The sequence below is a fragment of the Atta cephalotes genome, assembly GCF_000143395.1.
Source record: "Atta cephalotes unplaced genomic scaffold scaffold00008, whole genome shotgun sequence".
Taxonomy (NCBI): Eukaryota; Metazoa; Arthropoda; class Insecta; order Hymenoptera; family Formicidae; genus Atta; species Atta cephalotes.
Genome location: NW_012130072.1, coordinates 411,206 through 423,705, shown reverse-complemented (window position 1 = coordinate 423,705; position 12,500 = coordinate 411,206). Strand labels below are relative to the sequence as shown.

The following is a 12,500-nucleotide window of genomic DNA, read 5'->3' as shown; positions in this document are numbered from 1 at the left end:
TTGTTATAAAAAAAGCCTTATTTGTAGAAAATAAACATTAATTGGCAATTTTATACAATGAATACATTCTGTTTCTAACATAAATAAATGAGCTTCGCATATATTCTTTTTTAGAAGCTAAATTTCTCTACGAATACTTTTTGAGCATTCAAACAATATAATTTTTAATTTTCGCTTATTTTTCGGATGATATATTTTGTATAATTAATACACATCATTTTGGCATATATAATTTTAAGAAACATACAGTTTATTTTATTCTTTATGAATAAATTGTTAATTATCCAACAAGAAATGATCGTTAATTGAATCGATGTCAAATTGAGTGTTAAAATCATCAAAGTTATCGATTTGATGACTTATTTCTCGCTGGATATAATATTTACTTTTTAAAAATAAAATTTTTTTTTAAATATTTTCTCTGTACGAATATTTTTTGTACTCACTGTAGTTTATTAAAATGAAATTAACATATGAAATAAAATAGTTTCGTCAAAATTTTATTTAATGTAAATTCTGTTCCAAAAGAATCGTTCAATTAATTTTACTGAAAATGATAACTACGCATGAATGATTTCATTTATGAAGTTAGTACATATAGACACGTTCTATTATATAAAAAAAAATAATGATACTTCATAACTCTACAGATACTTACATTAATAAAAAAAGTTTTGCAGTTTTATAAAAAAATGAAAATTAATATACCATATCTTTATCTTTTTTGATTTTAGTATAAAAAATGCAAAACTTTTTTATTTTTATAAGGAATTGTAAATAACTAAAATTGTTATTTTTTTTATATTAACAGAATGTCGTATTAATTTCACACTTGAATGATTCTTTTTGTGATTACAAGCAAAATTTAATTACGAGAGTATTCGAAAATATCAATTTCAGTACATTATATTCTTTATAATAATTTATATTTTTAGATCGAAATCAGTGTTACACTTTAGAGATTATACAAGAATAATTTTGCTAAAATTGTTTAAAATTTATATTGGTACAGATCTGAAAATAATTTTAAACCATCAAAATAATTATATATGGAAATTCAAGCATGAGCAATTCTGCAAAAAGTTTTGAAATTCTAGCGCTTGAATGTCCTACATAATTATTTTGTTGTAATCCAACAAAATTATTCTTAAATCTGTATATATCTATTTTTTTTTAGATATTACAACAAAATCGTTTTTTTTGTGTAATAATTTAATGCTATATTATTATGTTTTGTTAGACATTTGCATCCTAAGAATTTTTCTTACAATTAAATTTCTTAAAAAATCTGTTCCTGAAAAAGATTTTTGAGATACATTTAATGATATTTTTATTTATTTATACTTTCGTTTTTCTATAGGAATATTATTTCTTTTAATACAAAAGAGATTAAGACTGAGAGAAGAAATGAGAGAGAGAAAGAGAGAGAAAAATTTAACAACGATTTTCTTTTTTTTTTTCAAGATCTCGCGAGTTGATCAAAACTGCCATACTGGACAACGACTTTATGAAAAATTTGGAACTTACGCAAATCCGGGAGATTGTCGATTGCATGTATCCTGTTACATTTCCAGCTGGTTCGATAATTATACAAGAGGGAGATGTCGGCTCTACTGTCTTCGTCATGGAGGGTAAGTAAATAGCTATTCATCTTTATGAAATGTGACAGTTCCGGGAAAATCCGTAAAGCGTTATGAGAATTGCTGCTTTGACGAAGACAAATTAAATAATAAATAGATCGCTAATAATATCACACGAAGAAAACAAATATTATAACTGTTTTTACGAAAAGTTTCAGTTTCGTACAAAGTGAATAAAAACAAAGTATTTGCTTTTCTGTTCGAAATGTTTGACAAACTTTCATGTTATAGGATAGTTAAAAATACAAGAAATACACTTATTTTATACAAATTTTCAAAACTAACTTGATATGACATTTGCTTTTAAATATTAACTATAAAATATAAAAATTTGTTCTAAGCAAATTCGTAATTATGTGAAAAAAAGATTTAGTTAAGTACATTTAGTTATTTTATATTTGATCAATTATTTCGAAACTATATATTATAGTAATTTATTTGATTTCTCTACTGATTGGGATTTCTTTTTCTCTGATACGTGACCGTTTGTCCACCGTCGCAACGCGTCGAGAATAAAAATTATTCTCTGATATTTAGAAAAAACTTTCGCCTGCAAATCAATTTTTATTCTTATATTGTTTGCATATTGCGATAATTTTTTAATGTGAGAATATCGACGCAAACGCACCTGTTGGTTATCTGTTGTTATTCTTCGACTATGTTTGTTCAAGATATCCCGCACAGGAAAAGCTTTCACCATTTATTTCTTTCCTGCATAATTACAATTGACAATATGGAATCAACAGGAAAAGCAACGGGTCTTTCTAAGAAGATTGTATTGTTATTAACTAAAGTAATTACCTGTTCTGCTTTGAAATGTTTACAAATCTCCTTATACTTTCACATTTGTGTAAATATTTTAAAAACATAATATTGTAATTTTATTTATAGACTCTATGCAAAATAAAGGAAAATAGATTTTTTGTCGAAAATACATAAGAAAATTTATAATAATTTATATATGATATAATGCATTCTAAATAATTGACGTATATTTCTCACATACATATCTATATATATATTAGGTGTAATAAAAAGAAATCTATTATTTTTGCATGGATTTTTTTTATTACACCTAATATATATATAAAGAAAAATCAACATTGTGCACTTAAGCTATCGAGTAATGGCATGTGATATTTTAACTTTGTTTATCTTTACGGAAGCGTTCGCAATTATCTGTTTAAGTTCGATGAACTTTTATGTTGTAGAATAACTCAAAATATAAGAGGTATTACTTATTTTACATATATGTATTTTAATATAGATTGCGAAATGACTTTTCAAAACTAATTTGATATATTTTGCTTTTACTACTAACTATAAAACTTAGAAAGTTGTTCCACGTAAGTTCTCCAATTACTTGGAAAATAAGATCCATATATATTTATTTTATGTTATTTCGTTGAGATATTTAAAAGTCAAAAAAAAAACAGAAGTAGTTTTAAGAGAGATAGTCTCAATCATTTTATTGGACGGTTAATGATAAGCATAAATAATACTTGAGCAATTAACGAATGCAAGTAACGTAATGGTTATGTAAATATCCCCCGTATATTTATAAGAAAAAAATATATAATTACATTCTGTGAAACGATTTTGCAATTTTTGAAGCGAAAATACAGATATTTCTCCTTTGAGTTTTTTTTACATACATATTTTCCTATTGCTTATTAAATTTATTTTTATTTCGACATGTTTAAATATCATTTATATTGAAATTATTACTATTTGTTTATTACATAAATTGAGACGTAAATGTATAATGCTTGAGAGATTGCTACAAATATATGATTACGTAACTCGTAAGCTTAAACATACTACTATATACGGGTAAGAATTGTAAGAGTAATTTGTATGAATATCAAACAGACAATTATCATCGACGTTTTGTGTTTATGATGAAATTGTTTAATCAGTTATTTATTAATGATGCGTCATTAGTGAAAAAATTACATATTCATCATAACTTGAAAAAATGTTATGCCTTTCTAAATAATTTTTATAAAAATAATTCTTATGAAATTTTTTTTGGAAATCTGTTTTCTCCTGAATCTCTTGGAAAAATACAAGTAAAGAATAATTTTGCTAAATATCTAAAAATTTAATTTGATATAAATCTGAAAATAATTTTGTTAGACTATCAAAATAATTATGTATGATTTAAATTGATTGCTAGAATATCAAAACTTTTTGCAATATTACAGCATTATGTTTGAGTTGCCTACATAATATTTAATCCAACTATAGTCCAACAAAATTATTTTTAGATCTACATCTACTTAAATTTTTAGATACTTTAGCAAAATCTTTCACACAATTAAATGTACAGATATGTTTAAAACTAAGAGAAATTTTGTTGCATGAATACTGGTTTTAATCATAATTTATGACAAAAGTTTTTCATTGTATTCATTAATTCACATTTAGCATTGGACATATATTTAGGTCTGAATTAAATTTCCTATTTAGATTCTGATCAAATAATATCTAATTGTATTGTAATTTTATACAATAAATAAAAGCTTCCGGACATATTAGATTTAGATATTCACATCCGTTCTACAATACGATAGTAAATGCAGATTGAATGTTAAGTTATCTCTACAATAGAAACGATCTGATATCGACTAAATTTATATAAAAACAATTACTCTCTGCTCCAATGCTTCTTCTTCTCCCGGAATTTCGATTTCTGTTGGACAAAGGTATCGCGCCATTTCGTAATGAATGACGTGCCGCGTTTTACTTTCACGTAAAAATGCAATACTTGTCGCTTTTCCCTCTCTTTCTCAATTGATCCAATCATTAGTATTATCACTCATCCATGTTGTAATTACGTAATTAACAATGAACATTCTCTGTATATATACACACACACATTATGATTATTGTTTAACATCACAATGAAGTGGAAAGTTTTCATCAATCATACACGAAAATTTTTATTAGTCATTTCATTTTCATGACATTTCAGAAATTTAACGCAGATTTGCTTTGTTATTATGTGAATTTAAGAAAAAAACGTGTTAAATATCTTAAAGCTCTAACTTTCATTTGATTAAACATTTTTAAAAGATTCAGATACAGATTGTAAAGAAAAAAATATTAAATTACTGCAAAATGCATTATAAAGATGAAGTATTAAATTTAAGCAATAATATTGGTTACAAAAATATGTGTAGATATACAAAGATTATATTTGTACACTGTAAATATTTTTATAATACATTTGTGTGTTATAAATTAGATTACATATTGTTTCCTCGTATCTTCTTATTTTACATTTACACAAGAATATTTATCTTCATCGGCTTATTATTACATCTATTTTTGCTAATGAAGTTAGCGGGGCCTTATAATTTCTGAGATCCGGACCTTTGCGATATAAAAAGAAGTGCCATTGCACTGATGCATGGGAGCGATTGCGGGGGCGAGTACGAAATGAAATGAGAACCTCTGTCCTTTCTCTCACGAATGTATATCCATGGTGGGGACTGCCGCGATTCGCCAAGGGAAGGGAGTTTCTCGTGGTGCTTGCCGCTCACGGACATACTTTTCACCAGTCGCGAATACTGTCGCGAATACAGTGAGCGTCAGACGCGATGCGATTCGCAATCGTAGTGTCCTCCTTTGACAGGATTCTTCTCCCGCATTGTTTTCAAAAGTAACTACTAGCTAGCTATTTGTGACGCGATGTGACATCGTTCAATGTTATTTATCGCTGTTTATCGATCATCTGTGTCGAAGGTCCAGGTTGCAAAATCCAATGTAAGTGCGAAAGAAACAAATTTGCGTGTTTGAAGCTTTTATAAATAACACAGAAAATTCGTCGATATGTTCTTTATCTTCGTCTACGTTTTTCATCCTTGATCCTCATCCATTCTCTCAGACAAGGATCTTATTCGCTCGAGGACAACGAGAAATAGCAAAATCCTGCGAAGACTCAACAGGTTCTTTAGACTAAGAAGATCGGTAGTCTGATGATGACTCGGTTTCCTGCACACCGTTGTTTCGTAGCATGCCGGTTTACCAGTGACGACCGGATAGCGGAAGTCGCGAATGAACGATCGTGAATACGCGGATCCGACGTCAACGTCCATCGAACTTGTTTCTTATTCTTGTCGTCCGTCTGTCGCTAGTCCGCCTACTTTCATGGTAACGGAACAGTAAGCCACATAAATATTAAAACGGGTAGGAATGCCGGTAGCATTTCTATCGAACCCGAATGATCGATGCGAAAATCCGAAGATAAGTGATCTTTTCTTTCATGTGGGTCGATCTTTGTTCTGGACCGACGCCAGACTTGTGCCGCGATGTTTCTCGGTTGTTTCAACTGGAACTTTACGTTCCCATCCCGAACGTCAATGAATCCAGTCTGTGAATTTCAATTCTCTTCGTGAACCGTTTCGACAGCCGATTGCTTTGTTGTTCGTGCACGATTTGTAATCAATAAAGCTAATAAAGAAGATCAAAAAGACAAGGAGAAATAAACACAGACTGATCTCAACGGACAAATCTCAGATCTACAGCGGAAAGGCGAACTAAAGAGTCAAGAATGTGTCTACCTGCAGAAACGCTATTAATCTTATCTCACCGAATGAAAGCGATGTGCTAGCGTTGTCGCCAGCGTAGCGCTCGACTTTTGACCTTTGCGCAGTAGGACTCGAGAGGATCGAAAAAAGAAAAATCGCGAGCGAAAGTCTCGCCGAGTAGACCGTGTAGAGCGAGACGCCCGGCTCAACTCGGCTTCTCGATCTTTGTTTTCTGTTCGCACGCGACTTTCGAGGTCATGAAGGTCCGGAGTTATCCCGGCCGGGCGGTTCTAGAGGATCCTGAACTCCTCCTGGACCCGGACGCAACACGCGGCAGGGCCATGGAATTGCTTTACGAGGCCAGCTGGCGGGAGTGCGGGGTCAACTGGACCAGCAACGGCAGCAGCAAGATTTCCGCCAGGCAACAAGACGACGAGCCTTATAGGCGACCATACACCGATGAAGTGGTATCGCGATTCGAGGCCGCGTTGGAGGATCCGAACAACGGGCCGTCCTCGGCAAGAGAGGAAGATGCGCGATCCAGGGGATCCAGCAGCACCGGTACCACAGACAGCGAATGCCCCGAGACGAACCAGCCGTCACCTGACAACGCTCAAGGAGGCTTCCTCATTCCGCGGCCGAGATTGATTGTGCCAGTTCATACCTACGCGAGGAGAAGACGTACTGGCGCACCGCAACCCATAAAGAGACGTCAGATACGCGAAGGTATTTGTCTATCACGGATATGACGTAGGAGGCGAAGATCCGGGTTGATTCTTGTGAGGTCTTTCTCAGGAATATGTGAATTGCTTCACAGCAGCTCCCGATTATATGTACTTTATATGTGCTCTCTTTACGAAGATTCTGATTAATTCAAAAGAAATTTGTTCGTAACTGAAATGTTAGTTCAACACTCAATCTTTTTCCAAACTTTTGGATTTTTTATGGGTATTTCAAAAATTATAATTATAATTCTATTATAAGTCCAATTTGCAGGGGAATGTCTCTAAAACTGAAGCTCTATCTTTACCAGAGTCAGACCTCTTATCCTAACAAACATCGACAATTACATCTTCCTATTGGCTACTTTCTTGCGTATTTCGATTTTTTACTTAACTAGTCTATCATCGAATAAGCGCTTAGTAGTTCTTTAATTCTTTCAAATGATACGATTATTAGAGCAAACCTGGCGTATTTTTACACTACTTTGATAAATCTAGAGCTTTATTTAAAACAACACGAATAACACTTTGTTATTCGTCTGAAGACTGAAAATTTTAATTGGTGGATTTTTAAATTTTTAATCATAGAAAATATTGGCGTTTCAATGTTTCTATTAAAGGAAATATCGAAAAACTATTAATTTAAATTTGCAATTTACGCGAATATTACGAGATAATTATATCAAATTAAAAAACATATAGAGTATATCCGAAGTCACACATTTCTCGAGAGAAGTCGCACAATCTTCTACAAAAAAAGAAGAGAAAGTACATGATTTCCGAGGCACTGTATACACAGTTACCGGACGTCGTTATGTCTTACAATTAAATATGTATATGATACACGTTTATATAATTATTCTAACACGTAAAAGGAATGAACGTAACATGGAGCGGATCGCACGCAAACGCGTATTTACACGCACATCTATATAAGCAGTTTTTTTTGACGTGGATAGGACAAAGGTTTTTAGTACCGATGTCGCGTGAAGTCGACCTCGATATCATATTTTTTAGAGCACAAAACCGGATTATCTCGCGAAATTGGCTCTTCCTCTATTTCGCTTCGAAAAAAGCGATCTTATCATTGTACACGCAATTGTGTTTGCGTTTTGCAATAACACATTTTCAATTATCTATACAACATACGATACGAAAAGCGTTCAAAATTTCTATATATTCATGAATGCACATTTATATTCATTAATGCACTTTAGATAAATTATATTCATATTAGTCTCACATAAAATCTGCAAATTAGTATATTTGTGAATAATGTATGAATATTCGGACTATTGACATTTACCTATAATAAAATTGCCAGGATATTTATATAAAATTTTATATAAAATAATTTATAAATATGAATAATTTTTTCTATTTTTAGAATATTTAGATATGTTTTAAATTTATAGTAAAAGATAAGCTGTTATATATTACTTATATATTTTATTTTACAATTCGGAGAGAGAAAATATCTTGAATTTTTAAATTTAATTTTGCACACTTTCAATACATTTAATTTCGTATTTATATAAAAAAACTTTGAGCATTTATTGACTATATTACATTCCAGATAAGTTGTGTGTCGACTTTGAATTTTTTAATGTAAATCTTGCTAGCACATTTCATTTGCAAGTCAATTTATGGCATCATGCGCCATCGAGAGAAAGTCGTATATTGATGTGTTATTAAGAATAATGGAAAGCAGTTAACTTCGTCAGTTATCGTATATGTGAATGTATTCGAATATACTAAACTCGATATTAACATTTCTGTACATTAAGTTGTAATTATGTATAAATACGTTCGTAAAAGTCGTACACAATTTATTTGACACAACAATAACATTTTTGTAAATTTTATTTGGTATATTTTAAAAAAGCGAATTAATAAAAATTTAATAATCTGCATGATTTCTTAGAATTTTGTTTCTTATAGTTTGTTTATCGAACATTCGAAAAATTTCATTCAACACTTACATGTCGCTGGGATTCTTATCAACGCGTATGTCGCTTTGAATTAGATAAACAAAAAAAGGTGTTTACATTATATCTACAAACTTTACATTGCTGCAACACACACTTATAACTGAAAAGCTATAAGTTTTTGTATGTCTCTAATGTCATATAAACGTGCATTAAAGTGTGTCACTTTTTTTCTGAAAAAAAAAAAAATCTCAATTTCTCAATGTAAATAAGAACTACAATTATTCTAACATGCATGTCTAGCACAACATGCATGTCTGGCACAGCCCATTTAATATAATATTCATATGAAATATATACAGAAATTGAATATTTTTTTGTTGCTTTATTCGATTTTGTTGTCGCAATTATTTCATCAAAAATAAGAATGTAAGCGATAACTGTGCCATTGAGCTTGCAATTTGATGAAATTGAATTACATTCAGAGAAACATAATGATAGTAATTATAAAAGTAACAACAATTATTTTACATAAAATTTATATAATTAAAGTATAAATATAAATTTCAACTATGTATATTAATTTTACGTATAAAATTTTGTAATGTTAATAGAGTTAAAATTTGACTATCACTATATTTTTTTTCTCTAATTGTGAGTGTGAAACAATACTAGGAATGTAAATGAGGCCGATATTTCAAAATTACGGATGAGTCAACAAAATCGAATTGCGAACGAAATGTATATTCCATCTGTTTGTGTTAAAATGACTGTGTCGTAAAGTGACTCGTAAATACTTTTTACTGATGACCTCATATTGATCTTCTATTCCTGAAAACGCGAGATTTGTTAAATGTGCTTTTACATAAAATAGGAAATATAGTAATGATTAATTTAAAAAACGATATAAATCTTCTTCTTATACGATTTGAACTTGTTTCTTTCATTTCATTGTAACACGCAAAATATCCAGATGAGAATGCCCGAAATGTTTGATACTCGAGGCATCTGGTTTTAAGGATCGTCTAGAACTGGAAATCTCAACAGCTGCTGCATGACAGAATCTTTTTTTGTCGTCGAATTCAAGTTTTCGAGCAAACATTATCGAGTCTACCTTTATTCAGAAAACATATAAGACGATTTTAATTAACTACTTTCTCTCTAATCTTATATTCACGCGAACGCGCAATATATGTAGACATATACCGCAGACAGAAATTTATAATCCTTTAATAATCTTAATTTTTTAATTAATGATTACATTTATTACATTTATCTGCATACGATAAATCATGTGATTAGGTCGACAACTTTTTAGTGTTACTTAATAATAATTATTGGACACATGATAATTGGAACGATAATCTCGAAAGACGACTGAAATTCAGACCGGATATAACTACTCTTATCATCTTTTCAATGATAAATCAAATTAACAGTTTGAATAAAATATTAAAAGCGATACACGCACGCAAGGTTATATTATTATAGATTGTTATATATGAATTGTATATGATACGATTGTATATGAAATCGTTCGAATGTTATCATTTTATTCGATCTGTTATTTTATGAATACCATGAATAAAATCGCTTAGATCCTACGATTTATTTTTGTCAAAGCGTCATCGTGACTCAACAACGGCTACGTAATATACGTCTCAAGTGCTAGGAATACTTGAGGACCGCACTGACCGCAAGCGTCGTTTCCGTTAATTAAAATTATAATTGTCAATGAAGTACAATGAAATATCGTCGTCGTCTATATACGTGTAGGCCTAATTGTCTAACTGCAGAAATAAATCATCTTGTGTCCTACTAAGTGTAATTAAGCAGAGTCCTAAAAAGCGAGACATTTTAAGGACTTTCTTAAATGATGAATCCGTTTATGCGATTACATCTCGTTTAAAAATTTATATATATAATATCGAGATACATACAGGAAGTTTGAATACGATTTAATAATGTATCATACACATTTTCACAAATGTATTAATATTTATATTTTAAATAAATTATATATGTATATATTTATATATATAAAGTGTGTGTGAACAATTATAATAATATATAATATATATAATTATATTTTCATTTAACAACATATTATAATTTATTTACTTTCATTAGCCTTGAAATTTATTTATTATTATTATTATTTTATTTACTTTATTTTTTATTATTTTTTATTATTAAATCTTAAAATGTTTAAAAAATGACATCTTAATTTTTTTGTACAAACAAATAAACTTTGCGGAATAATTTCTGCATTGCAAGATGAAACTTCATATAAATATCTCGAATATTTAAAATACTTACATAAAAAATTTGGGACTTTTGTAATTATTTCTCAATTATATTTCTATTACAGCACAGATAAAAACACTTTTAATTCTTACTGAAATAATTTTTGATTCAGGTTCTACACCTCCATCAAATTTTTTATATTACTTTTAAGTATTTTTGAGTAAGATTTAATCTATAATTTTTTCATTATTTTGAAAATGTGTGTAATACTTCCTTAACTATATTATTCCTTAAATATATTATTTAATTCAACATTGAACTTTTTTCTTTGCAAATATTGCATTAAGCAATATCCGGCTATTTTACTCATTAATTGACTTTTTCGGGAGTTCGAAAAGGAGGATAATGAAAAAAGGATATAAACACGGTGATCGGTAATAGCTGAATGTTCAGCAACTGGCTATTAAGCCGATTTCCGCAATCATTATAGTGTTCCAATTCGACATCCTGTTTTGCGCGCTTTCTATGCAAAAAAATCGTGACTTTATTCTGCAGCTCAGAAGCAACAATGAGGTAATCAACGCTCGGCCAACATTCGAGGGTTCTCGCCGTGACGTTCATATCGACCCTCGTTGCTGCACGGTGACAGGATCTGTCCCTCAGTGCAGATACTAATCGCAAGTTAAGATCGATACTTGGAAACTCGTTTCACCAACTCTTGTCAAAGGTTTCCATTCATTCACGAAGTACTAATCGATGAAAGTGAAAGATAATTTCTAGTTGTCCACAACTGGTCTGCCTTATTTCTCCACGAATTCTTCACTTTCTCTTAATCATATTTTTATTAGAATTTCTTGAGTTGTGTCTTCGACCTACATTCTGGGAAATGAAAATCGTGAATCAAATTGATTTTACCACGATGAAATTTTTCACTTCGCGTGATAAAGATTACAGTAGTTTACTTCTGATGAAAATAAATTACACGCTTATCACATTAATTTTTATTTTCCGATCGCTGTCTCATGCTTCAATACGAGCCTGAACCGGAGCAATAAGCAGGAATTCGGTTACGCCAGTTTCGTGTAAAACCTCAAGGGGATATCATGTGTGAAGCGTAAACTCTTTGTCCTGTTACATGTCGTCATGGTAGGTCTTCTACCGTGTTTTATATATATATATATATATTGTATATATATATATGTATATACAAGGCTTATGGATATGTTCAGCGGTGCTCTATGCGAACGACAAAGTCTGTTACAGTATAGTATATGCACGGATTCGACTTCGATGAGGATTCTTCTGTTCATTCCTTTCTCTCTCTCTCTACTNCNNTTCTNTACTACTACTTACTTACGTTACTACTACTTACGTACTTACTTCTTACTTACTTACTTAACCTTACTTTACGTTACGTTAACTTACGTT

The 12,500-nt window shown here is 30.5% G+C and overlaps 1 protein-coding gene across 1 annotated transcript in view; it reads left to right on the top strand.

The window, feature by feature from the left end:
* Positions 1-12,500, top strand: part of LOC105627059 (cGMP-dependent protein kinase, isozyme 2 forms cD4/T1/T3A/T3B) — a 45,801-nt gene that overhangs the window by 23,529 nt on the left and 9,772 nt on the right. Inside the window, exon 3 of the mRNA XM_012208338.1 lies at positions 1,465-1,631. Coding sequence (XP_012063728.1) covers positions 1,465-1,631 — 167 coding nt within the window. The remainder of the gene's footprint in view (positions 1-1,464; positions 1,632-12,500) is intronic.